The sequence below is a fragment of the Cydia pomonella genome, chromosome 8 (assembly GCF_033807575.1).
Source record: "Cydia pomonella isolate Wapato2018A chromosome 8, ilCydPomo1, whole genome shotgun sequence".
Classification (NCBI taxonomy): domain Eukaryota; kingdom Metazoa; phylum Arthropoda; class Insecta; order Lepidoptera; family Tortricidae; genus Cydia; species Cydia pomonella.
In genome coordinates this window covers 536,581-564,418 of record NC_084710.1, presented here as the reverse complement: position 1 = coordinate 564,418, position 27,838 = coordinate 536,581, and the positions used below count along the sequence as shown (strand labels likewise).

General features: G+C 37.2%; 2 protein-coding genes across 3 annotated transcripts; one reads left to right on the top strand and one right to left on the bottom strand.

Moving 5' to 3' along the window:
* The first annotated feature begins 4,672 nt into the window (after positions 1 to 4,672).
* On the top strand, positions 4,673 to 9,748 carry LOC133520363 (uncharacterized). 2 transcript variants are annotated; one of them, XM_061854740.1, is made up of 2 exons: positions 4,673 to 6,695; positions 9,508 to 9,748. In XM_061854740.1, exons 1-2 carry the CDS (start codon positions 5,930 to 5,932, stop codon positions 9,510 to 9,512), a joined length of 771 nt encoding a protein of 256 aa, XP_061710724.1. In that variant the 5' UTR covers positions 4,673 to 5,929; the 3' UTR covers positions 9,513 to 9,748. The 2 variants fall into 2 exon arrangements, with proteins under 2 accessions (XP_061710724.1, XP_061710723.1); XM_061854739.1 differs by having other exon boundaries at positions 9,499 to 9,748.
* A 10,668-nt stretch (positions 9,749 to 20,416) lies between these two features.
* LOC133520289 (uncharacterized) lies at positions 20,417 to 21,372 on the bottom strand. The gene has a single exon (XM_061854658.1). The coding sequence runs from the start codon at positions 21,161 to 21,163 to the stop codon at positions 20,417 to 20,419; it is 747 nt and encodes a 248-aa protein (XP_061710642.1). The 5' UTR covers positions 21,164 to 21,372.
* Positions 21,373 to 27,838: the final 6,466 nt, after the last annotated feature.

The following is a 27,838-nucleotide window of genomic DNA, read 5'->3' as shown; positions in this document are numbered from 1 at the left end:
GATTGACTAAATCAAATATCGACATGTCTATTTAATTATCGATGATTGTATAAAAAGATAGCTACCGCGAAATACACAACACGTTCCATATCTTCTTTGAGATTGGTAGTTTTCTTATTTTTTGACACTGTACGTATTCTACAGTTTATGTTTTTATTTTTAAATACTTAATATACGTAATAAAGAAATTATGGTCGGATTTGTAATTGATAATCGTATATTTCACTAATAATCCACTTTTTTTATTTAAATAATTTTCTTATTATTCCCTTGCCCAGGCCCAGTAACATGCAACAGTGCTTTCTCATTTACTCCGATACAAATAGACAGTGTGCGCGCTTTAGATATTGACAGCCTCTTAATAGCATCGTTTGCAGACGTTTTCGCTTGATAAAAAGAATAATTTATGTACGAACAAGCACGAGCGAATTATAGCAAAATGACATTTCGACATCGGAATGTAAGTCTGAATTGGCACCAGGTTTACTGCAAAAATCTTGCATCGAATAATGTCTATTTCTATTCCAGATAATAAACTCAATAGTTCCCGGAAGAATCGGCACGGAGCGATCTGATAGTGCCCCTGAGAATTAAATCGTAGGAATTTTAACGCCAGAGGTGGGAATTATGCTTTTATTGGAAATAAGTTCAATGTTTTAGGAGCAAGTACAGTGCCAGTGAATATGGAAGTCGCTATGGACCCCATACTATTGTGGCTGTGACAAGGTACGAAATGGTACTAATATTAAATTCTTTGACTGTACTTCTTAAACTATATCTTGGTTGGTATAAAAATGCGGTATCCCTAGTCTATGCGAAAGTAATTTTGTCTCTCTATTTGTTATCCTTTCACACTGAACTGATTTAGATGATATTCGACAAGGAGTTAGTTTTATCACAAAAATCATGTCTCATGTGTAAACTACTTTTCAGTATATATTAATGTCTTTCGCTAGTCTTGCAATGATTATACGTATGTAAGAAAAACTATACCTACACACCACTTACATTTATAAAAAAAATAACACTACTTACTTTTATTTGAGAAAGAAAATCAAATTACTTATTCTTACCATTTTGTCGATATACATTAAAATTAAAATTTAGTACGCAGTTACAGTAGTAATAAACAACTACACAAAATGACTACATAACAGAAAGATAATAAATGGGTATAGGGGCGAACTTATTTATTAAAAAAAATCTCTTCCAGCTAACTAAGCAACTGAGAGAGATCAATTAGATAATATGGGAGTCAAACCAAGGATTTGTACATGACGGCAAAACTGAAAAGTAACCCTATAAACATAAATAAATACAATGCCTTAAGTGCATAGGCATATGCCTTTATGTGCTTAAATATAATAAAAACATACTTACTGAATAAATATATAAATAATATAGTCATAAAATTTAATATAACTTTCAAAGACAAATACAAATTCTAAAAGACGCCAAAATTCAGTTGCTAATAGAATTAAAAAGAAAAGTAGTAAAACACGTGATTATAAGAGAAGGCGTCTTGTTTACTATTTATAGGTACGCCAACCGTTCACGTCTAGACATTATTATTCAGTAGCGGTAGTAACGTCGTTACTACGCCCCGCCTGTGTCTCAACTCAACGAAGCTCGATCCGAACATAACCTACTTAAAGCTTTTCGCTTTTGAATTCGATGAAGTCTGGATCACAAAACCTGTACCTATATAAACAGGGTATACAGGGTGGTGTTCGGATTGCCGCGACCGGGACGGATCGACGGCTTCCATGCGATCATCAGGAGGCGGTGGTGCGTCAGCTCGAATACCATCCTGTGCACGTCGGCCGAGCGGTGGGATTGTTTTAATGTTATGTTTGTACTAACTTAAGTATTAATAGTATGTTACTAACACATTATGGACTCGTTCGAAATAAATGATTTGATTGATTGATTAATAAAACCTGTTGCAAATCACATGGGTAAATAAGGAGACATATTGACATTTTCAGGTCTTCAGGGTTCAGGTTTTCACATGTTAATTATTAATTCAGTTTGTAACGTGCTATTCGACAGTCGACGTCAAAGATTTGTTTACACTTTCACACCTTACTCATTTGAACCATATAGTAGTTGCATTGCATAGTTTTTCGGCGAAACAACGTACCTAATGCTAATTATTAATTAAATATCGACTGAATTGTTATCGATATTGATAGCAACCAATTTCTAAATTTAGTTAAAGATAATCTCGATATTAGGTTCTCAAATAAAGACTCTTCGTAAACATCTGTCAACTCTAACAAGTCGTTAATAATCGTTAGGTGCTATCTGTCATTTTGACATTTCTATTGAAAACATTTAATACATGAATTATAAATAATTACAACATAATATTGTACAGAAACAGTAGATTAAAATAAAATGAATACAGAAATAAAATAAAAATACCCCACAAACTATTAGCCCCGTCAAAAATTAACTTTTAAGCCCCGAACTGTTCCCTAGCTGGCCCAAACGTTCCAAATATGCCAGCTGCGTTGCCACGCTGAATGGCTAAGGATATTTGTTGGACCAGATAAGATCCAGCCCGGGGGTCGCAGTCTCTGTCCCTCAACCGGCGTCCAATCTCTCTAACCAGCTTCTTGGCCTCGGCGCACCATGGCCCAGCCGTCTCGACAGCGACTGGAATAAAGTCATACACTGGTCCGAGGTTGGCGTATTTCCCGTGTTTAAACTTAGCAGCAGCCTCAGCCGCTGCACCTGCCTTCTTACTTGTGTGGCTGACATGAGTGGGAGCAAAAGTACACACACATGTGGCATCCCACAGCAGGCTCCGACCTTTTGCCCACGGGACCAGTGTTAGACTGTCCGGCCTCTTGCCATCTGTACGGCTTAAACCAGGGGGTTCCAAAATACAGGGTATGTTATTTTTTTCTATTTGTTCGAAAGAGACAAAATTAACAGGGGTTTATAAAGGTTAATAACTCTTATGAATAAAGGGGTAACCCAAGTCTGACAGACTAATAAATAGTAAAAGTTTTGTTTACAAATAGATCAATAAGTCGAAGCTGACCACCATAAAATGAAGTCCGAAGTCCTAAACCAACATAAAACTTAATCTAAAGTTGGCAACTGAATTATAATTAATGAATATATTTAAATAATAAGCAAAGTTTTCGACCATAGTTGTTGAATGGAGTTGAGAAAGAGCACTTGACGTGACTGAAATATTGATTTCTTGAGTTTAAAGGAACTACATTTTAAATCGATTTTATAGTAACTTGTAAGTTTATCGACGCAGTCACTGGGATTAAAAAGTGTGGTGGTATCGTGGGAATCTCAGAGAAATGTCGAAAATAGAAATGTTGCGGCTATTATTCAATTAAGCGTGGGTAGTTTTGATTATTAAGTCCTGTTTGTACCTTAATTTGCATGCCTTTGGACCAAATGTACTGATGCTTGTGTTTATTATTTTTCAAGACCTACATTATGTACGTGCATTTATGGCAAATAAAGTAAGTTTGAGTTTAAGTTTGATTATTTTAACAAATTTATACATATATTTTCAACTTTTACTAACCTAACCTAACATTTATTTCACCTTCATCATAAAATTGATGACAGTCTCTGTTTTTTTCTAAGAATTGATTTCCATTCATAGGTATGTTTTCATTCCTGAGCGTTATCTCATTTTTATAGCCTTACATACCTACAACATTAATTTCTCTTTAAGTAAAAATTTTCCCTTTCCCATTCAAACAGATTAAATACACATTTAAAAGAGCTTCTCGTGTAACTTGCAAACAATCCATCGGTTACAAGACTTCCTTGAGCATTTATCCCGGTAATTACGCAAACAGCGAGCCTGTATTTACCGCGGCTGTTTGGGACATAGATTAGAGACTTCTTCGTCGTGATACTTATTATTAGATTTCTTCAAACCAACACGTCACTTTTGACACTCACATATCCGATCCATATCGTATCTAGATCTAATATTTGACGTATATTTAAGTTCGAATCGGGCCGATTGATTAGAAACTTCGTCGTAAGCTCAATTCCTATCAAACCCGATACAATGTTTTATACGACTTAAACTAAAATCGATGTTATGAATTATCAGAGCTCAACGAGGGGGGGTGGGGTTAGGGTCGGCAACGCGCATGTAACTCCTCTGGAGTTGCAGGTGTACATAGGCTACGGAGACTGCTTAACATCAGGCAGGCCGTATGCTTGTTTGCCACCGACGTAGCATAAAAAAAAAATGTAGGTATACTCGTACTAAAGAAAAAGTCGAAACCGGAAAACTCCGTAAGGTTAGTACGTCTTTCTTCGGGAACTGTACACGTTTTTATAATAAAGTCCCCACTGATATAGTGAATTTACCACTTAACAAGTTTAAGTCACATATTAAGCGCTCCTTGTTAAGTAAGGCGTACTACACACTGTAAATAATTTTATAGACGATAGAGATGCCTTTAAGCCGGTAGCTTGATTTAGATAGGATGATAACAGTTAAATAAATAGTACCTGGGCGACCGAGCTTTGCTCGGTTATAACTATTTATTGTAATATGGTGGTCTATAAGTGATAATCTTAACTACATTTTTTTTCTAAATTAAACTTGTCTAAAACAATAAAAATTAAAAAATTATACATAAACTTGAACATATAAAAAAAAACAAAAGTTAGTCACCGGGCGAGATTCGAATCCGTAACGCTCGTTTAGCAGTCCGCGTCATAACCCGCTGGACCAGACGGACAGTGGCCGGCAACACGAAATTAGCGACCATATTCTGCGTCGAAAGAAAAATGCATGAAAACTCGAAAACACGCGTTTTCCCAAACATAAGACTAATCTAGATAGATTGTATACCCCCAAAAACCCCCATATACCAAATTTCAGCGAAATCGTTAGAGCCGTTTCCGAGATCACAGAAATATATATACATATATATGTACAAGATTTGCTCGTTTAAAGGTATAAGATTGTTTTCTGTTCATTGTTAATTAAGCATGCTAGTGTCCATTAGAATTGACACATGAGAACATAATGCTCTCGCTTTATTATATTGTTTAACTTAGTTTTAGTTTTACACACTTGGAGACCTTATACATCTCTAAATTTTTACTTTTATTTTTTTGTATTTAATTTGATTGTGTATAGCTATATTTTTAATGATTCTGACACAAAGAGACCTTTACATCTCTAAGTAAATTTAAGTTAATTTAAGCTAGTAATTTTGTGTAGCTATTCCGTCTTTTATCTAACATACAAGCACAAAATGTTGTGTCTCACAGCTACATGTTATTACTATTTAAATATTAATATACCCCGTTAGCTTGAACATGTCATGCTCGCTTAAAAGTCGTTACTTACGGTGGCGTCGTTGATCGGGTCGCCACTTTCCCGAATGAAGGTTGAGGGAGGCGATGGCTGAGATACGCGTCATACTCGTGAACGGGTGCTGTTTGTGGAGACTGGTCTGTTTAAGCTAACTTTATTGAGTATATAATTACACTGAGACACCTCATTCGGTTCTCGTATGTTTCTTTTATCCTAATGAATGTTTTAATTATACGGAATTTTGACTCTTAGAGACTCTATACATCTCTAACGATAATTTGATAAAAGTCGTTCTGACATTTAGAGATATTTACACCTCTAAATAATTTTAGATTTTTTTTGTAAGTATCTGTTTGTTTTTTTGTATTATTATTTTAGTTATTTTTTTGTAATTGTATTTTATACTTAATTGTTGATGTGCTTGTTTTTGTTTGTATGTAATTTCCATGTTGACGTTGTTATGTATGTGTGCGTGAGCGCACCACCCCGCATCATTTACTACATGTAATAAACCAGTGTGTCTATAGCCATCGGTTGTTTCACTCGCGCCCTTCCCGAATATAACATTGGCGGCGATCTACCTACTCACACGCGAAAATAAAAATGTCCAGTGCGCATTTCGGAATTTTGCCTACGTTTGATCACCATTCGCAGACCTGGAAAACGTTTAAATCACGTTTATTACAATGGTTTGTGGCAAATAAAATAAATGCGACGTCGGACGCGGGAGGCGAACAAAGGCGAGCGATATTACTTAGCACACTCATTGACGGTACTTACAAACTCGCAGCGGATTTAGCGTTGCCCAAGAAGATAGAAGAAGTACCATACGAAGATGTATTAAAGTTGCTGGAAGACCACTTTGTCCCAAGGGTGTTTGGTTTTAGTGAACGGTACAAATTTTATTCGGCTGTTCAACAAAACGGGGAGACGCATACCCAATGGGCGGCAAGGCTACGTGGTTTGTCAGCGGATTGCGACTTCACAAACGTGGAGGAAGTTCTTCGCGACAGATTTATGATGGGCATGCTGCCGGGACGGGAGCGGGACAAGGTTTTCACGCAGGACCTCAAGGAGCTGACGCTTACCAAGGCGGTGGAGTTGGCTAACGCGGTGCGCTGCGCGCGGGAGGTGTCAGCGGGTGCAGGGCAAGCGGCCTCGACGAACGACCAGCTGTTCAAGATCACCAGCGAGACCAAGGATACAGCCCGTGAAAAATGTGCAGTGTGCGGTTATTCAAACCATAAGACGGCCGAATGTCGTTTTTCTAATTATCGATGCAAGAAATGCCGCGGTAAAGGCCATTTAAAAAGAATGTGCAAAACAGTAAAGTGCATTATGGCGAATGACGTGAGCGAGGGAGACGATGGTAAGTTGTTTAATATTCGTTCCATAAAGGGGGCACCCATGTTAGAATGGGTCACCGTACAAGGCGTGCCTTTACAGTTTGAAATTGATAGCGGGGCAGCGGTCACGGCGATGTCACCGCAGCTGTTCAACAAGCATTTCTCTAAAGTGACGATTTGCGAACCTAAGAAAAATCTGGCGTCATATAACGGCGGTAACCTGGACTGCATAGGTATGGCGCCAATGCCCGTAGAATACACGGGGCGCACACAGCTGATTGATGTTTACATTATTCGCAATGGTGGCCCGCCGATTTTAGGTCGAGATTTCATTTCATCATTTAACTTAGAAATGACAACAGCAGTTAATTACTGTACGCAAAAACGGGATGAACTAGAAATATTGCAAAGTAATTATCCGGCAGTGTTTTCAGATAACTTAGGCCTATTTAATAAGTACAAGGTAGGGTTGCAGCTTAAACCAGACGCGAAACCGGTTTTTTTTAAAGCGCGACCGTTAGCATTTGCACTAAAAAGAAAAAGTGGACAAGGAAATAGACCGCTTAGTAAGTCTAGGTGTGTTAAAGCCTGTTGAGTATTCGGAATACGCATCTCCAATAGTTCCGGTGTTAAAAAATAATGGCACCATGCGTATTTGTGCTGATTATTCGGTCAGCATTAATAAGCAGCTGTGTGTGGAGCAATATCCGTTACCCACAATAAAAGAGTTGTTTGCTAAATTACACGGAGGACAAACGTTCTCAAAGCTAGACTTATCTTCCGCGTACACTCAGCTTGAGTTAAAGCCGGAGTCACAGCATCTTACCTGCATAAATACGCATCGTGGTTTATTTTTCTACACACGCTTAGTTTTTGGGTTGGCTAGTGCCCCGGCTATATTTCAGCGCGCGATTGATAATTTGCTTAGTGGAATGGACGGAGTACTGTGTTTACTGGATGATATATTGATAACCGGTAAAGACGACACTGAACATTTGCAAAGATTAAACGCAGTTTTAAAAAAGATTAGAAAACGCAGGGTTAACTTTGCAAAAAGAAAAATGCGTATTTTTTCAAGACAAGGTGCAATATTTAGGCTACATAATTGATAAAAACGGACTTCACAAATCACCGGACAAGGTAAAAGCAATCCTGGAAGCCCCAGTACCGACCAATGTAAATAAATTGCAATCATTTTTAGGTTTAGTAAACTACTACCGTAATTTTGTGCAAGGGGCATCCATGATACTTTCACCTTTGTATGATTTGTTGAAGAAGGGAGTCAAGTGGTGCTGGAGAGAGGAGCATGATCGAGCATTTGAAAAAATAAAAAAAAGCCTAGCTTCGGATCAGGTTTTAGCCCATTTTGACCCAAATAAGAATCTAGTTCTAACCGTTGACGCATCACCTCACGGTCTTGGTGCCATTTTGAGTCAAATACAGCCAGATAACAGCGAAAGGCCTATTTCATTCGCTTCACGTACTCTTAACGCGGCAGAAAAAAATTATTCGCAACTTCAAAAAGAAGCCACGGCAATCGTGTTCGCAGTTAAACGTTACCATCAATATTTATTTGGGAGGTCGGTGCCCTTTATTTTACGAACCGACCATAAACCTCTAATCTCCATTTTCGGGCCTTATAAGGGCATTCCCGAAGTTACTGCTAATCGGTTGCAAAGGTATGCTATTTTTTTAAGCGCGTATAATTATAAAATTGAATATATACGGAGTGCCATGAATAGTGCGGATTATCTGTCTCGAGCTTGTTTACCTGACGACAGCGATAACAGCGGAGGGCCACAGCGGGAGCGCGCGCGCGGGGAGGGACAAGACCCGTTAACAACAGATGATCGCGCGTCATACATCAATTTTGTTATCGAAGGTTGCTTACCATTAACTACGGACGAGTTGCGTAAACAAACAAAGATTGACCCAGATTTAAGTAAGGTGATAGGTTACGTTTGTAAAGGCTGGCCTAAGAAAATTAATGACGATAGGTTAAAACCGTATTTCCAATGTAGATTGCAGTTAGCTTATGAAAACGGCTGTTTGATGAGAGGCCATAAGGTCGTGATTCCTGCGACTTTGCAGTCACGCGCGTTATCGGAGTTACATAATTCTCACTTAGGAATAGTTAAAACAAAAGCGGAGGCTCGGTCCAAATTTTGGTTTCCCAAGATCGACGAAAAGATTGAACGAATGATAGGTTCATGTGAAACTTGTATTAAGTTGAGGCCTGCTCCCAGTCGTGCACCGTTAGCTCCTTGGAAATTCCCAACGGATCCCTTTACGAGGATCCATGTAGATTTTTTGGGCCCAATTAATGGCAATACTTACTTAGTCATCGTAGATGCTCATAGTAAATGGGTTGAGGTATATAATATGAAGAATGGTACTAATACGTCGGCTGTGTGCGAGAAGTTGTACGAGTTTATGGCTAGGTTTGGGTTACCGCAAGTGATAGTTAGTGATAACGGGCGCGCATTTACGTCACAAGAGTTTAAGGATTTTTGCTTGTTGAACGGCATAACACCGGTGACGTCCCCGGTGTACCACGCGGCTAGCAATGGTCAAGCAGAGAGTTCAGTGAAAATAGTCAAAAAGGGAATTAAATCCTGTCTAATAGATAGTAAAAGCATAAAAGATTGTACAAATAAGTTGCAAAAATATCTTTTTGACTACAGGAATTCAATACATTCCACGACGGGGCACTCGCCTGCTAAACTAGTTTTCGACCGCAAACTTCGGACCCGTCTTGATTTACTTAACCCTTCGCCTGCGTCCCCCTCGCACACGTCATTGGATAATTATGTCAAAAATCAACAGTGTTTACAGAGTAAAGCGTATAGTGGTAAAAATAAACAAGAATTTAAGATAGGCGATAAGGTTTTATATAAAAAGAACTTTAATAATAACAAGTTTACATGGTGTAAGGGTGTTATTATGGAAAAGTTGTATATTTAGTAAAAGATTGTGAACATTTAGATAAGCATAAAAAACATAAAGATCAATTAATGTTATACAAGGGACAACAAGAGGACGGTTCGTTTCTAGATGACATTTCTCTGGAAAATTTATTTTCATCAGAACAAAACCTTCCATCTACGTGTACTACTGCCGGCAGCGAAATGCAAAATAATGGGGGAGGAGAAGGCGGCCAAATAGCCGACCTAAGCCCAGAAGGCGCGGATTTACCAGGTCCTTTGCAGGACGCCGAGTCGGACGACACCCCAGTAGAAGGGCCAGATGAACCAAATGTACCCCATCCGTCTACCACTGTCGGTCAGGACAGAGTCAAACGGAACCGTCTCAAAGTTAATTATAAACCCTATTTTAAGTAATCCTGTATCTAGGCTAGTTGTAAACTATGGGGAGGATTGTTATGTATGTGTGCGTGAGCGCACCACCCCGCATCATTTACTACATGTAATAAACCAGTGTGTCTATAGCCATCGGTTGTTTCACTCGCGCCCTTCCCGAATATAACAGACGTGTAAAAGTGCCCTTGTGGCCTATTTGCTGAATAAATATTGAAGTTGAAGTTGAATTAAACAGGTAGTGAACGATTAATACCAAGAAAAAACAACCTCTGCTCCGTTAATCTGCGCTATTATTTAACGGGATTGCGTGACGATTATTCGCCGCACAATGGATGTGGCATTTGTTTGCCAGCGCGCTCTGATCGTCTTCATTTGTCACCTAGGAAGACAAACCATTTACTTACCGAGTTCAGGAGAATCTAAGAGTCAGGGGGCTTAGCCAAGGTGATAATCGCACATCGACAGACGCCAAACCAAAACAAAAAATGTATCGGAATACTACGAAAAGTCACGTGATTATTTCGACGGACGTTTTCATTCAACGATTTTCATTTTGGCTATTAGGTCAAACTACTTATCAATTAGTAAATTAATAAACGACCAAAAAAACTGTGCTCCGTTAATCTGCTCTCTTATTTAACGGGCTTGCGTGACGATTATTCGCGGCACAATGGATGCGGCATTTGTTTGCCAGCGCGCACGGATCGGCGTCATTTGTCACCGGGGGAGCCATTCCAGTTACTTACCGAGTTCAGGTGAGTCGAAGAGTCAGGAGTTAGGGCCCTTTCTCATGGCATCATCCCGTTTTTTTCAAGTGCGGTTTTCTGCATATACTAACTTTCACACGAGGATCCAGCGTGCAAGATCCATTGAGTTATTATTACTATAGTGAAGCCATACTAAACAATGATATTGTCGAAATCACAACTTGCACCACGTGACCACAACGGCGTAAGCGCCGTGAAATTTATGGCGCCTACGCGTTTAGGTCGCGAGATTCACGCTCCGCTTCTATGGTTTGTTGTCAAAACAACAACTCATGGCACAAATACTAGTTAGTGCTTCGGAGCATTTTCCACAAATCGACAACCATTGTGCCTGTTTTCCGTGAAATCGAGGTAGCGCTACTCTAACCACCCCATCTCCTCCACGAAGCCTAGCAAATTAGCATGTTTTCAGGTTGCTAACTGCCTCCTTTAGTGTGCACGGAGTCCCTAGGTATTTGTTCCTGTATACTTCTACCTGTTTGCAGTCTTGGAGAATGTGTTTTGTTGTTTCCTCTTCTCCCATGCACGCTCTGCACATGGGGCTGTCTATTTTACCCATATTGTGTAGGTGTTTGTTTATTGTGTTATGTTACAAAATACTGGTTCTCTGCGCCAGTTCTATACGTAGTAATAATATTCAATGGCAAGTTCCGGCAAAAAAACAAACCGTTTAATTTTGTATGAAATCGTCCAGTGAACAAAATGATCCAGTTAAATTGCATGAATAGTGTAATGGAAGTGTTCCCATTAGCTTCCTGCATACAACTTTTTACTGAGTGTGATGCGGGGAGCAGGAGAGTTTCTCTACCGCAAAAACCAGAACGCAAATAGGTGTGAAAAAAAATTTTTTTTTTGCAGGATTCAGTGAAACCCGCTCCCGCTGAACTGGACCTCCGTAGGAAAGGGTCGTGGAAAACGCTTGACGCTGGAAACGCTACCAGTTTTAGTTATTCTTTTGCGGTGGCCAGTTTTCTGTGTTTGTATGTGCCCGTGCTCTCGCGTCTAATGCGAATCATGCACAGCCTCAACATTAGCTGGAGTAACGCGATAACGAGTTATGTTAAATGAGCGTACTTTCATTCATACTCCCCAATTCGCCATGCAAACTTACAATTTCAAAATACAACTTTATTAGTTTGGAATAGATGCTAAATTTCAATGGATGTCTAGGTCTGTTACGACGTTGAGAAGAGTATGTTTGCATGTCTTGAAAGATTATACTAATGTATTATGAGACATTAAATTTATGTTCACAACATTTTAAATAATTAATGTTTACATTGTTGAGTAAAGGTGTACATAGGAAATAAGTGCGGTTTATCCCTCACTTTGTTACTGTTTTACAAATGATTGCCCGCAAAAAGACGTAATTGTCAAAAAATGTTTAGTAACACACTTTTCTTGCTGACTGTACTTTCTTCTCATTTACGTGTCTATTAGGTGTTTCTTAAGACCTTTGTAATGAGCTTTGTAAAATTCTTCCTGGTCTCAGGTGTTGCAAAGATGGTGAAATAATATAGTGTAGGAAATGAAGCAAGTTGTTGTATGGAGACCCATGCATTAATTTCTCAGTCGATGAAATTTTGCTTGGTTATTGTATAGTATGAGTCGAAATTAACATATAAATATCCAAAAAAAAAAACACTTCTAAGTTAGGTTAGGGTATATAAATCTGTTTATATTTTTAACCGAGTAATTCCTCTGTCCAAAATTATTTTACCAAATAAGTTATTTGTACCAGTATGTAATACTAGAAAAAAATCTAAAAATTTTGTCAAACATGTGATTTTTTTTTATTGATAATTCCTTTTTTTGACGCTCATTTTCATCGGAAAATTGCTCTGTATTTTTTTTCTTCTTATATGATCTTAGAATATAATTTGGCGTAGTGGGTAAGAATATCCAAAAAAAATACATACCCAAATTTATGTATTTTACATCTATTAAAAACTGAGAGATGAAAATTTCTCAGCCTGTATTCTTTTTAAATATATACTAAGTAGTCACGTATACACTTAAATTGAAAATATCCAAAAGAAATATCATCCAGAACACCGAAATTTTTGAAGCGAAGATAAATCCATCCCGCGGTTACGCAATAATGTACCGTCTTCCTTTAGCAGTTAAGTGCAGATTAGTATCCTTGTGCTACTAGTACAACCCGACCGCGTGACCCGCAGTCCACACTTAAGAAGGGAGTTGTCGTTGTCACTGATGTGTGAGTCTTTACACTACATTTAGTGATCCCCTTTTTCAGTTTTTCTTAAATATCTCGTAAACGGTACGGTACATAGCAAAAAATGTTCTTTAACGTAAATAATATATATAAAATTGCCTAATCGAAAGATTCAGTGCACTTTTTCGCTAGGATCAACATTTAAAAAATATTAAAGCGGGAAAGTTAATTAAAATCAATTTTATGTCCATATTACTATATTTTCGTGAATAACCCGTAAATAGCAAAAACCTTGTTAAACGTAAATAATTTACACATTTTTTTTTACAAAAAAGATTCAGTAAACATTTTGAAAGTATCAATATTTAAAAAGATATTAAAGGGGGAAAGTCAATTAAAATCAATTCTAAGGTTCCTTTTCTTTCGTTTTTCGTAAATAATTTGTAAAGTATGATCCATAGCAAAAAATCTCTCATACATAAATATTAACCATATTTTTTTTTACAAGAAAGATATATGAAACTTTTCGCTAGGATCAACATTTAAATTTAAAAAGATACTAAAGCGGTAATATTAATACTAATCAATTTTAAAGTCACTTCTTAGTTTTTCGTAAATAACTCTTAAACGGCAGCTCATAACAAAACAGGTTCTTATACATAAATAATTAACATAATATTTCCTACAATAAATAATTTTTAATTAAAAAAAAAACGCCTTCAAAAAATATCCAATAAAGAAAATAGTAACTATATACACAGTAAGATAAAACACTAAAAAGTTAGAAATAATAAAGTTTTTTCTGTATTATAAATCCAAAGTTCGTTAAAGAACCCCTTTACAAAATATATTATTTACTTACAAATCAATAATAATAAACAATATTTGGAGTCGATGCCAGCAACGATATAATGGGATTAAGATTTTGTAAACATATCTACATTATCTACTAATTTCTAAGTTATTGAATTGAAAACGACATTTAAGTTGTATCACTAGTTATTTTTATATCGTTGCTGGCACCGACTCCAAATATTGTTTATTATTATTGATTTGTAAGTAAATAATATATTTTGTAAAGGGGTTCTTTAACGAACTTTGGATTTATAATACAGAAAAAACTTTATTATTTCTAACTTTTTAGTGTTTTATCTTACTGTGTATATAGTTACTATTTTCTTTATTGGATATTTTTTGAAGGCGTTTTTTTTTTAATTAAAAATTATTTATTTTTTGCTTTTTAGTGATGTAAATATATATATATATATATATATATATAGCCATCATGATGTGGTGTGCACCATTTGCAATAAAATGATATATCCTCAGCAGCGTACGCGACTAGTAACTACAAATCTAGACAATTTACTTCTTGCTGTTTTAATCGCTTTAGGTAATATCGTGACCTGTACTCGTTGTTCAAATCATATTAAAAAACGAAAAATTCCTGCTCAGGCAAACTGGAACAAAATGACCGTTTCAGATATTCCTGACTTATATTGTTTAACTTAGTTTTAATTTTAGACACTTGGAGACCTTATACATCTCTAAATTTTTACTTTTATTTTGTGTTTAATTTGATTGTGTATACCTATATTTTTAATAATTCTGACACTTAGAGACCTTTACATCTCATAGTACATTTAAGTTAATTTAAGCTAGTAATTTTGTGTAGCTATTGCGTCTTTTATCTGACATACAAGCACAAAATGTTGTGTCTCACAGCTACATGTTATTACTATTTCTTCCTATTTCTTTTTGATAGCAAGTCGGGTGTGTTGGGAACGCAAGATACCTAACACTTCTCCTCGCTTCGCTCGTTGTCGTACCTAACGGTGACTCTGGGACTGTATTTATTTTTTGATAGCGAGTCGGGTGTGTTGAGGGCGCAAGATACCTAACACTCCTCCTCGCTTCGCTCGTCGACGCACCTAACGGTGACTCTGGGACTGTATTTCCTTTTTGATAGCCAGTCGGTTGTGTTGGGGACGCAAGATACCTAACAATCCTATTATGCCTACTTAGCAGAAAATAATTATGCAATGTAATAGTACGCTATAGGATTATTATGGTATCTAAAATGATTATTTATTTATTTTGACACTTGTAGAGACTTTACTCCTCCAAATTTTATTAGTATTAGTACTCTGACATTGGGGACCTTTTACATCTCCAGATTTAATGTGTTTTTAACCATAGAGACTATACATCTCTATTGTATTGTATTAATTATTTATTTTAAGATTATTATAATGTAATGTTTACCCAGGTATTGGCTGTTGTATTTATAAATGTTGTTATGTATTTTTCATGTCACTATTTATGATGTTACTATAAATGTTGTATTGACTTGTAAAAGAGCCCTTGAGGCCTACTTGCAGAATAAATTTTTCAATTTTGAATTTTGAATTTTGATGCTAAACCAAAGTCGACCAAAGTAATGTTCTACGAAACAATGTTCTGCAAAATGTGTCGTATGCGTGGTATTAATAATTCCAACTATACCTTTATGCAAAATTACCATTCGACCGAAAGTGTTTCTGCGAAACATGTTATGCCAAGTGTGTTTCTGACCAATATTGTTCTGCCACATGAGGGTAACGCTTATTGTTAATGTGCTTGTTTTTGCTTGTATGTAAATTCCATGTTGACGTGTAAAAGTGCCCTTGTGGCCTAATTGCTGAATAAATGTTGAAGTTGAAGAAGTTGAATGTTACCTATTATTTTATGCTGGGCTGTAACAGTACATAAACTACAGGGTATAACCCTCGATAAAGCTGTTATAGATTTAGGAAAACAGAATTTTGCTAAGGGACAAGTATATGTAGCAGAGTAAAAACTGGAAGGAATAGCTCTATCTGATTTAGAACCCACTAAACTGTTAACTAAACCCCACGATGAACGGGCATTAGCAGAAATGCAACGGTTGAGAAATCTCATTACTGACTAAAGGTAGAGAGGTACCTATTCATTAGGCCAAGAAAGCGGTTTGCTAGTATTGACAAGGTTTCCCGTGTATTCATCATCATTAAAGTAAACGTATTGTTGCAACAACGGAAGCTATCTACCCCCTATCTCTTTACCGTTAAAGAATTGTATCTTCCATCATCAGCTCTGCAACGAGATGATGACTACCAGGCGCAAATACCTAAATAGCTTTACGAAGTATATGAAAAACATTAAAATTGCCTATAAAATTTTAAGAATACCACTAGTTTCTCAAGGATACCATCATCAGATCCTGACCTGATGACTATGGGACCACCTGGGAAGTATACCCTATCAAACAAAAAAAGAATTTTGCAAATCGGTCCAGGCGTCTTTGAGTAATCGGTGAACATACATAAAAAAAAATAAAAAAAAAATATTCCGACGAATTGAGAATCTCCTCCTTTTTTGAAGTCGGTTAAAAAAGTGGACTGAATTTTTCTTGTACGAAATTTTATTTAGATGATTTGCGTGAAAGAACATTTTTTGATATGGGCCACCGTTTACGAGTTATTTAAGATAAACTAAAAAAGCGGCCAAGTGCGAGTCGGACTCGCGCATGAAGGGTTCCGTACAATTTAAGACGTATTAAAAAAAAATCTTCTTATTAGATCTTGTTCAACATTTTACCACTTTGGACACACATTTTACCACTTTGGAAGTGTCTCTCGCGCAAACTATTCAGTTTAGAAAAAAATGATATTAGGAACCTAAATATCATTTTTTAAGACCTATCCATAGATACCCCACACGTAAGTAAGTAAGTAAGTAAATATTCTTTATTGCACCAACAATTATACATTTTACATACATGTAAAACTACAAATGATTTTTAAAGGAAAATAGAACCAGGTAACAACAGGCGGTCTTATCGCTAAAAAGCGATCTCTTCCAGACAACCTTTAGGTAGCAGGAAATTTCGAACTCATACAAAAGTCAACAGGTAGTGCAAGGAGCTAAATATGGAGACTATTAAATACAAACACACATACTACTTATATAAGTATTAAAACAATACCTAATATACTAATAAATATACAATATAATATAATACAATATATATATATATATATATATATATATATATATATATATATATATATATATATTTATACTTACACATATACAATATATAAATGGCAACTTAAGGTAGAGATAGAAAGTATAGTTTCAGCTGATTTTTGAAAATGGGGAGAGATTTAGCTAATCTTAATTCTACTGGCAGAGCATTCCATAACCGAACAGCCCGGAAGGTAAAAGAGCTATTATAAAATTTTGAAGTAGATAAGGGAGGAGCAAGAATATGAGTCTGAGAACATCTGATAGAAGAGAGATACTTGAAACGCTCTTTGAGATAAGGTGGTGTAGCGGGGTTAAAGAGAATGCCATAAAGGAGGGCAAGAACATGAGAGTCACGGCGAAGACGAATAGGAAGCCACTTGAGCTGAGAACGAAACTGAGACACATGGTCATATTTGCGCAAGCCAAATATAAACCTTATACAGAGATTCTGGAGGCGCTCAAGCTTATTCAGCTGATCCTGCGTAAGGTCAAGATAGCAAATGTCAGCATAATCTAATATGGGCAGTAAGAGAGATTGAGCTAGCGCAATTTTAGTGGCGTAAGGCAAGAAATTTCGAAGTCTGCGGAGCGATGCAATTGCAGCAAACATCCTCCTACTAACCTCACTCACCTGAGGTGCCCAAGAGAGACTCTGGTCCATCATGACACCGAGATTCCTTACCTAGAGAGAGAAGGGAATCTGAATACCGTCAAACACAATGGCAGGTAGAGAGCCAAAATCAATCCGGGCAGTAAGCTTTGAGCTACCTACTACCATAACCTGAGTTTTAGTAGGGTTTACCTTGAGACCGTAACGCTTACTCCAATCTAAGATGCTCTCCAAGTCAGTGTTCATGGCGCAGATAGTCTGTGGTAGATCGGCAACAGAGCCCTGAGAGTATATTTGAAGGTCATCAGCGTAAAGGTGGTAGGAGGACAAAATATTGGAAGTGATAGAGTTTATAAAGATAGAGAAAAGAAGAGGAGACAGCACGCCGCCCTGTGGGACACCAGCAAGCGTGTTGCACCACGAAGATCGAGAGGAATCCACCTTTATACGCTGCCGACGCCCTACTAAATAACTGCGAAACCAGTCAACTACCGCAGGAGATACATTAAGTGAACGCAATATGCCTAGCAAGATATCGAAGTCAACCGTGTTGAAAGCATTACTGAAATCCAAAAGCGATAATACCGTGATCTTACGATTATCCATACCAGCCCGGATATCATCAGTAATTTTTACAAGAGCGGTAGTTGTGCTGTGGCCTGAACGGAAACCGGATTGGTATGGGTTCATGAGCGCATGTCTGTTCAAAAAAGAAGTAAACTGCTGATGTACTAGACGCTCTAGAACTTTTGAGAGGAAAGGAAGAATGCAAATAGGACGGTAGTCTGAGAAGGAGGAGGGACTGGACTTTTTAGGCAAAGGAATAACGTCGGCATCTTTCCAAAGCGATGGGAAAACATTAGAAGAAATGGAGCTATTGAGGATACAGGTGATAATAGGAGCTATGACGTCAATGAGAGGAAGGATCATGTTTCGGCTCAGGTTATCGACTCCAACGGCATTAGACGAGATGGCTATTACGTTCTTCTTAACGTCACTGTCAGTAAATTGAGCAAGAGAGAAAGGGGGATAGTCAGGAGTTGGGATATTTGAAAGAAAGTTAAGGGTGTCCAACTTAACTGACCCAGAAAAGGAGGCAAAAGAAGAGAAGTGCAGGTTAAGCTGGTCAAGGTCAACGCTATGATCGACTGAGTTTTGAGGTTGCTTCCCAACTCCAAGTGACTTTAGAAACTTCCAAACTTTGGCGGGGTTACCATTTTCCACGGAATTGTGAATGTGTCGCCTCTGAGCATCTCGGCATATTGTACTGCAACGATTCCGCAAAGCATGGTACCTAGCCTTGTTTTTATCTGAAGGGTATGACTTAAATTTAGATTTAGCCAAATTCTTTTTTGCTATTAATAACTTAATGTCCGCAGTAAGCCAGGGAGCAGGAAGGTGCTTAATTTTTACCGGGCGTATAGGAGCGTGAACATCGTAGAGATGAGTCAGAGCAGAGTTAAAGAGTGATACCTTCTCATCTACAGAAACAGCCTCAAATACACCACTCCAGTCGAACTTCGAGGCATCCTCACGAAGCTTTTCAACATTCATCCGACTAAAATTACGCTGAAAGAGTATTTTAGGTTTGGCCTTAGGTGGACGGATTTTATAAGACAAAAAAAGCAGATGATGATATGAAAAGGCGTCCGCAGAGTATTGGACATACCTTGCAACATGATCTAGAGATGAGACAAAAGTGAGGTCGAGAAGCGACGGAGAACAGTTAGGAAAAAAGTGTGTAGGACCGGATGGCAGGATGAACATATTGCAGGCTTCAGAAAGAGATTTAAGAGACTTGGAGCGAGAGTCATTTTTTAGAAGACATGTATTAAAATCCCCCATAATTATATGATGTGTATATGATGGCATTAAATCCTCGAGAAGCTTTTCAAAAGACCCAAAGTAATTAACTTGAAGGGAGGGAGAATAAAATACCCCTAAAAGGACTTTAGAGTGAGATAGGCTCAACTCTAGAAATAAATACTCTGCGGTGTCAGAAGAAGGGGATTGAGTAGACATACTTAAAATGGAATACGGGATATGAGAACGGAGATAAATAGCAACACCCCCACCTCCCCTGCCAGAGCGATCATTACGTATTAAACAAAAACCGGGCAACGAATAAGAGGTAGAAGGGAGGCAAGGCTTGAGCCAAGTCTCGGAGATCAAAATGGCGTCAATACGACTTAGTTCAAAAGTTAATAAAAAATCATTAAAGTGGGCGGGGATACTTTGGGCATTTATATGCGCGACATTAAAATTTTTGGGAACGTCAGAAAGTTGTAGGTCAAGTAAGTCATGAAGAGAGGGAGGGAGACTATGAAAGCTATCATCACAATCAGAGGAAGCAGAAACAAAATCACTATTTTCGTCAGAATCATTAAAGTTTGCCATTTACGGATAAATATATATATATAGAAATGAATAAGTATTATCAAACTACAATAAATATAAAAACAACTAAGACTAAGAAATGCACTAAAACAATTTCCAACTACCCGCCAGCAGTAACTGAAAACAATAAAAAATTAAAGTAAGCAACGAAACGCAATTTACAAAGTGGCAACACTAATACATTTCAAGTGTCACTTGTGACAATTTTTCACTACCTGTCAGTGCCAAGCGAACAAGTATACAAGAAATTGACACAATAAAATATTAACATTATTAACCGACAGATGTGAAGTTGCAAAAAATATTAAAGTAAGAAGAGGGTAAAAAAGAAATTCGCACAAGATATTACACGGTCAAAAACAAGAGTCAAATTGAGAGACAAGCAACTTACACTACAACTAACAACACAATAATAAAACTAGTTTTAAACACGGGGTTTGATAGCTCCCTGACGCTTCACCCTTCTGTCTGGCTTGCTAGCAGTCGGGCCTGATTCAACAGCTGTACTTACAGCGGGTTGAGACGCCGGCGCAGGCTTGATGGAGTCGAGATCAGCGAGTGATGACACGCAGCGGCGTTCCCCTACCTTAACTTGAACGTAAACACTGCCGTCCCGTGTAAAACAGTTACGAACGCCGAGACGTTCACGGGCAGCCATGAAGACGTCGTCGTGCCGTGGTTTGGTCAAAAATTCTGACACTATCACGCCCGTTCCTTTCAAGGCGGTTTTGCTAAACCATACGTCGTTGCGATGAGAAATGTCGCGGAACCTCACTAACACACATCTGGTCAGGTTCTTACGAGGACGCCCCATACGGTGACTCCGGGATATGTCATCAGTTGTGAGCTCGCTCTTCAAATGGGTCCTCAGCAATCCCACAACTCTCGCCGAAGTATCCTCACCATCTTCCTCAGCAACACCATGAAAGAGGAGAATCTTACGCCTTGACCGCATCTCCAGGCTGTCGACTTGATGGCTGAGGAACTCCACTTGTTGCTGAAGTGTCTCCAAGGATTTCATTATAAATGATCGGAAAGCCTCAAACTGCGCAGCAACAGAAGAGATGGTGGGACTCCCCGGAGTAGCCTTATCTATTTGTCCCTGGAACTCCGCCATCCTTGCGCTGAAGATTGCAGACATCTCAGCCACGGACTGCTTGATGGACTCCATTGTCAGTTTAAAGTGCAGTGAAGGTGATTTAGGACAGTAAACAGTGTCAACCTTATTAAAAGTGAATTTAGCAAAGAGAACTGCTGTTAGGTAGAAAATATCAACTAAACATTAAGTTAATTTTGATTTAAGGCCAAAATATTTACTATTTAATAATTTAAATAAAAGTTTTATCAGCTGATGTGTACTCGTGTTTCTATGCCTACCCTCCAATTCACACGTATATGTTTGATGAAAAATTTTTTTTTTAAATTTTATGACGTATTAAAAAAAAACTACTCACTAGATCTCGTTCAAACCAATTTTCGGTGGAAGTTTGCATGGTAATGTATATCATATATTTTTTTTAGATTTTTCATTCTGTTATTTTAGAAGTTACAGGGGGGACACACACTTTTTACCACTTTGGAAGTGTCTCTCGCGCAAACTATTCAGTTTAGAAAAAAATGATATTAGAAACCTCAATATCATTTTTAAAGACCTATCCATAGATACCCCACACGTATGGGTTTGATGAAAAAAGATTTTTTGAGTTTCAGTTCTAAGTTTCAGTTCTAAGTTCTAAAATTTATTGTTTTTTTTTCTATTTTTGTGTGAAAATCTTAATGCAGTTCATAGAATACATCCACTGACTAAGTTTGAACAGTACAGCTCTTATAGTTTCGGAAAAAAGTGGCTGTGACAGAATCGGACAGACAGACGGACATGACGAATCTATAAGGGTTCCGTTTTTTGCCATTTGGCTACGGAACCCTAAAAAGGGCCATTTAAAGCTAGCAGCCGCGTCGATGCAATTGTCTCACGTGCGCTCCAAGCGATATCATTGTCGCTGGTTACGTTTAGAATTATAGTTTGGCATGCTATGACAGAAATATTTATATGTATTTCTGTTGCCGCTATAACAACAAATACTAAAAAGTACGGAACCCTCGGTGGGAGAGTCCGACTCGCACTTGTCCGGTTTTTTAGTCAAAGAGGAGCAAAGTTACTTACAATGAATCCTCAGGTCTCTTTTTTTAGTTATTCGTAAATAATTTGTAAAGTATGACCTATAGCAAAAAATATATATGTGTATATAAACAATTATAATATTTTTTTTACAAAAGACATGCGGAACACTTTTCCCTAAGATCAATATTTATTAAGCTTTTAAAGCGAGAAACACAAATAATGTGCAGAATTGATTAAAATTAACTTTCGCCGTTTAATATCTCAATAATATTGATCCTAAAGAAAAAGTTTAAGAGATCTTTTTTCCAGAAAATTTTATGTTAAGTATTTATGTTTAACATTCTTATTGCACTGGAGCACCGTTTAAGAGTTATTTACAAACAACTAAACAAAGTACCTATGAATTGATTTACCCCCTATAATATCTTCTTAAATATTGATCCTAGAGAAAAGTGATCGAATTATTTTTTGTAGGAAATATTATGTGCATTCTTTATGTGTAAGAACGTGTTTTGCTACGGGCTACCGTTTACGAGTTACTTACGAAAACTAAAAAGGGTTTTTAAAATTGATTATTATTAACATTCCCGCTTTAGTATCTTTTTAAATATTCATCCTAGCGAAAAGTGTGCTAGATATTTCTTATAGAAAATGTTATGTTACTTATTTATGTATAAGACTTTTTTTTGCTATGGGTCATACTTTACAAATTATTTACGAAAACTAAAGAAAATGAACCTTAGAATTGGTTTTATTTACTTTCCCTTTTTAATATCTTTTTAAATATTGATCCTTTCACAAAGTGTACTGAATCTTTTTTGTAGAAGGTTTGTGTAGATTATTTACATTCTACAGCGTTTTTTGCTAATTGCCACCGTTTACGAAAATATAGAGAAATGGACCAGAAAATTGATTTTAATTAATTTTCCCGCTTTAATATCTTTTTAAATATTGATCCTAGTAAAAAGTGTACTGAATTTTTCTTGTAGGAAATGTTATATAGATGATTTGCGTGATAGATCAATTTTTGATATGGGCCACCGTTCACGAGTTATTTAAGATAAACTAAAAAAGGGACATTTAAACCCTCCCTCCCCCGTACACAATAGCGCCACCCCCATCTATCAGTACTTTCAGTATGTTATGTAAGGTACCTTTATCTACAACTATGCCAAAATTAGCTAATACACGAATTATTTCCCCGTTTTTTCCTTCATTTGGTGGCCTAATACGTACGACTCGAATTGAATAAATTGAATTTAAGAATATAAATATTTAAATTAGACCCATCGCATAACCTACCTACTTCATTTGTAGGTACGATAGAGACTATACTTACGGTAGGTACTACACAGACAGGCAGGCATACGGCAGGTCAAAAAAGAAACAAGTAGAAATATTTTTTAAAACAGTAACCTATGCACCTAGGCGATACGCGAATGAATAGAGAAGTAGCAAGCTGCCACCGCCGGGCAGGCGCGGCGCGCGCGCTGGCGGCGGCCGGTACCGCTCCCGCACCCCGCTTGTACACCCCGCTCCCTATACACACTGCTCCCGATATGTTAAGTTTTTAATACGCTCGTTATTTTTTTGGATGTTTTTATAGTTGGATGGAAATAAAACTGTGATCTTAATTCAATAAATAAAATGGATAGAGAAATTTTTCACAGCGAGTAAAAAGGCAATTTCTGAAAATAGTATAGTTACATGGATTTTTTTTTAGATTTTTATTTTGTAGCTATAAAACGGCAATAAAATGGCATTCCAGTGAAAAAATTAGACGGAGTAATTTTCCGGTCCAAGACACGTCCAAAAATTATATTTTATTAATATTGGTATTTCTGCTGGGATATTTTTTTTGGATATTTCATATATTGTTGTAATACGTTACATGAATATGTCTGGTGAAGAAAGTTTGAACGGAGCATTTTTCCGTAAAAAGATATTAACGATTTAATACTTTAGGTATTTACTTAAATCCTATTATTATTATTCTTTGGAAATTAAGACAATACTTTTTATTTATTGATACTTTATCATACTGTAAAGTTTTTTCTGGCAGAGGAGTTACTGCGGGGTCCACTACCTTTATTTCCTACACTAATAGGTACATACGTGGACTGTAGATTAACTCTGGTCAAATTTCCAAATTATAGAAATACACAAAGTGGCAATGTGAATAGTCCTTGGTGAATCAGAGAAACAACCGGTATGTTTTTTCATCATTATAATATGCCAGTATGCTGGCTGAGATGGAACGCATCTCAGGCATATTGGGTATAATGTTTTTTAGTAGGTATAAATGAGTTTTACTTTTAATATACTGACGTTTATAAATTATTTTTTATAAATAGCTATTTAATTTGATTAATTTAATATCTGTTTAAAACATTTCTACACAATTTTCAATAGTGGCCTTAATCTGTTCAACAAGGGATCTTTCTGGGATAAAGTAACGATCGACTGTATTCTTCTGATTATTTGGAATAAGTTTTTTGACACAAATTTCATGTTTGAGACCACCTTTTATCGCTGACCGTACTTTTCTTTTGCTGCTTGTTCTACCTGTTGCCATCTCTATTACACGCGCATAATTATATTGCTCTTTCGCTCGCACAATGTCGGTGACAGCAATATAATAACGCACGTGCGATAGAGATAGAAACAGGTGGGTAAATGTACGAAATTCTTCGCGCTAGGCGGCTTTTCATTTCATATTGTACAACACCGTCCTAAAATGCGTACCCTTCCCGGCCTTGGCCGTCAATAGCACGAGGTAATTGTCTGCGACGAGGGTCTGCTAATTGGGTCTGTACCTGCCACGAGTTTAAAACGGAGCTTGTTAGCTGTCTAATGTATGGAATAAGACAACTTTTATTTAACGTATATTTTTATCTACCTTCCAGTATAGCCTGATTTTTTTGAGCATAGCGGGATTTATATACTCATACTAAGGATTTATATAAGCGCTGGTGGCCTAGCGGTAAGAGCGTGCGACTTGCAATCCGGAGGTCGCGGGTTCAAACCCCGGCTCGTACCAATGAGTTTTTCGGGACTTATGTACTAAATATCATTTGATATTCACCAGTCGATTTTCGGTGAGTAAACCGGACTAATCCCAATAAGGCTTAGTTTACCCTCTGGGTTGGAAGGTTAGATGGCAGTCGCTTTCGTAAAAACTAGTGCCTACGCCAATTCTCGGGATTAGTTGCCAAGCGGACCCCAGGCTCCCACGAGCCGTGGCAAAATGCCAGGATAACGCGAGGAAGAAGACTAAGGATTTATATAGTCGTGGCACGATGCAATGTCGTGTCACGTTGCGACGGCGTGTCGTGGCACGATGCAATGTCGTGTCACGTTGCGACGGCGTGTGGTGGCACGATGCGACATCGTGTCACGCTGTGAAGTTATGTCGTGGAAATGTACCAACCTTGCAGTAGCTTTAACTTTTGTAGACATATACATTATTTATATTTTTACTAGAATTTTTCATGTTTAGATAGAAGGTGTAACTACTCCACAATTGTATCGTTTCAACAAAAAACAACAATAATCTCAACATTCCGCCTATTTGTGTTTTTTATTTATTATTAAAATAGTCGGTTTCATTCAAAGCGCCTTACACGAGGTCTTTCTGGACTTGTAAATATTGTTGGACAGTTGTTTCTGGTGTACAACTAAGTACCACTTTCTAGTCTCGATATAGACCATAATTATTGCCACATTTCCGAGCAGCAAACATATTTACTTCCATCCCAACAAGTTATTAACACAAGATCATCATTACTGAGGAGTAATTTAATTTCATTCGCAAATGAGGGTAACTGGGCCTTATCCTGCCCATTCAGACCTAATGACGATTACGCGCACAATTACCCTATTTCGAGACAACTCTCTCTATTTGGTGCCATTCATAAAGCTGTTAAGAAGACTATTACGAAAGTTATTTCAACTAACAAAAATAACGTTTGTTTTCTCTTTTTCTCGCAAGTCATTTAAAGAAAAGTACAGTGAAAATTTTGTTTTTCTATTTTTTTTTTGTTTACACAAACTAATAGCCTCATTCATGTATAACCTTTTTTTTTGTAAATTATTTCAGACATATTACCTACATCTATTTCAATTTACAAGTACAAGTAACCTTAGACACTATTACATAAGTATATTCGGTTTATACTTCAGCTACTTTGTTAGTTTTTATTTATTTATTTATTTAATCTTTATTGCACATAAGAAAACACACTGTACAATAGGCGAAAAGTACTGTACTAAAGGCATTCTCTACCAGTCAACGTTCAGGCAAAGCAGATAAGTGAGATAAGATGTAGGCGGTGCAAAAACATGAGGTATAGATGATACAATTAGGTACATGTACGAACACAATACAATCACAAGAAATACACAAACATAAACATACATATATATAAATAATATTGATACAAATACATTTACTTAAATATACATACAATTTTAATTTCATTTACCCATTATTTTCTATTATTTATAGGAACCTTTTTATCCTTTATATTTCGCCGATGACAAAATAGTGTAAGCTAACAAGCTACGTATTTACTGCCTCTATACAGCGTGAAAGGGGTAAGTTAAACCCCTTTGGTAACGCCGTCATCGTCGTAAAGTTCTTATTCAGCCCAACGGTGATATCGGGGAAATATGAAAATGTCCTGGCTGAAACGCACTTAGGGGTTGAGGTACACTGATATTTAACCAATTATTTCACAATGTAAGTTAGAAACGACATAACTTTGACCCTCTTTTTAGTATTTTTTTCTAACCTAGGTGTCTTTAAAGCAGTTACTTTCTTAGATATGTTGTAAATAAAGTATCAAAAATTACCGTGACATACCTAATATAACCTAAGAAACCCGATATCGTACGTAAATACGCTGCTTTCGTATCTGAAATCTCTTCCCGCTCGTCTCGTTATTCTTTGTATTTACAAATCATTGTAAAAAGTAACTTACGCGTAAAAGTTTTGTTCAAAATTATAAGCAAAACCGCAATATTTTTCGCAACTGACACGACAGTAAAGTGACGTTTATGACGTTTTGACGCAATTGACATTTAAACTGTTGTTGCCATTTGACAAGTTTTAAATAAATCTCAGTGTCAACTTTCATTAGCCAGGCTCTAATTAATAGTTTTAAGGTACATAACGGTTCGAAACCTAAATAATTTTTTTATTTATTTTACCTAGCGAGCATGGTGTGCCTCAAGGTTTACCAAGCGGCAACCAACTTTATTCCTCTCCTTTACTACCATAAGTCGTAAACTACACTGTAGCGTGCCTTCGCACAGCCACGTATCACCACCTATCTGCACGCAGGGTTGCCATACGTGAGAGACTGCCCTGACTTGTCAGGGTTTTTCGTCTTTTGTCAAGACGGGGAGACTTAGTGACACTCACTAAGTCTCCTTATAGGTTAGAAACGTCAACATAGTTGTTGACCACTAGAAGCTACCTAAGAGCTAAAAGTTGGGTAAAGGAAATGGAAGGTCATTATGCTACTAGCTATAGCGTTGTGGTTAGTTAAGCCTTCAGAGACCAAGCGAACCCCTTCTCTGCTCTACCCCTGCGAGTACCCCCAGCAGGCTTCAAGGAATCTCGCCGGGTGTGGTCCGCTCTTAACCGCCCAAGAACAAGAGTTGGTAACTGCGGTCATCACTGGCACAAATAGGGCTGGAGCTCCTCTCCTGCCTATAACT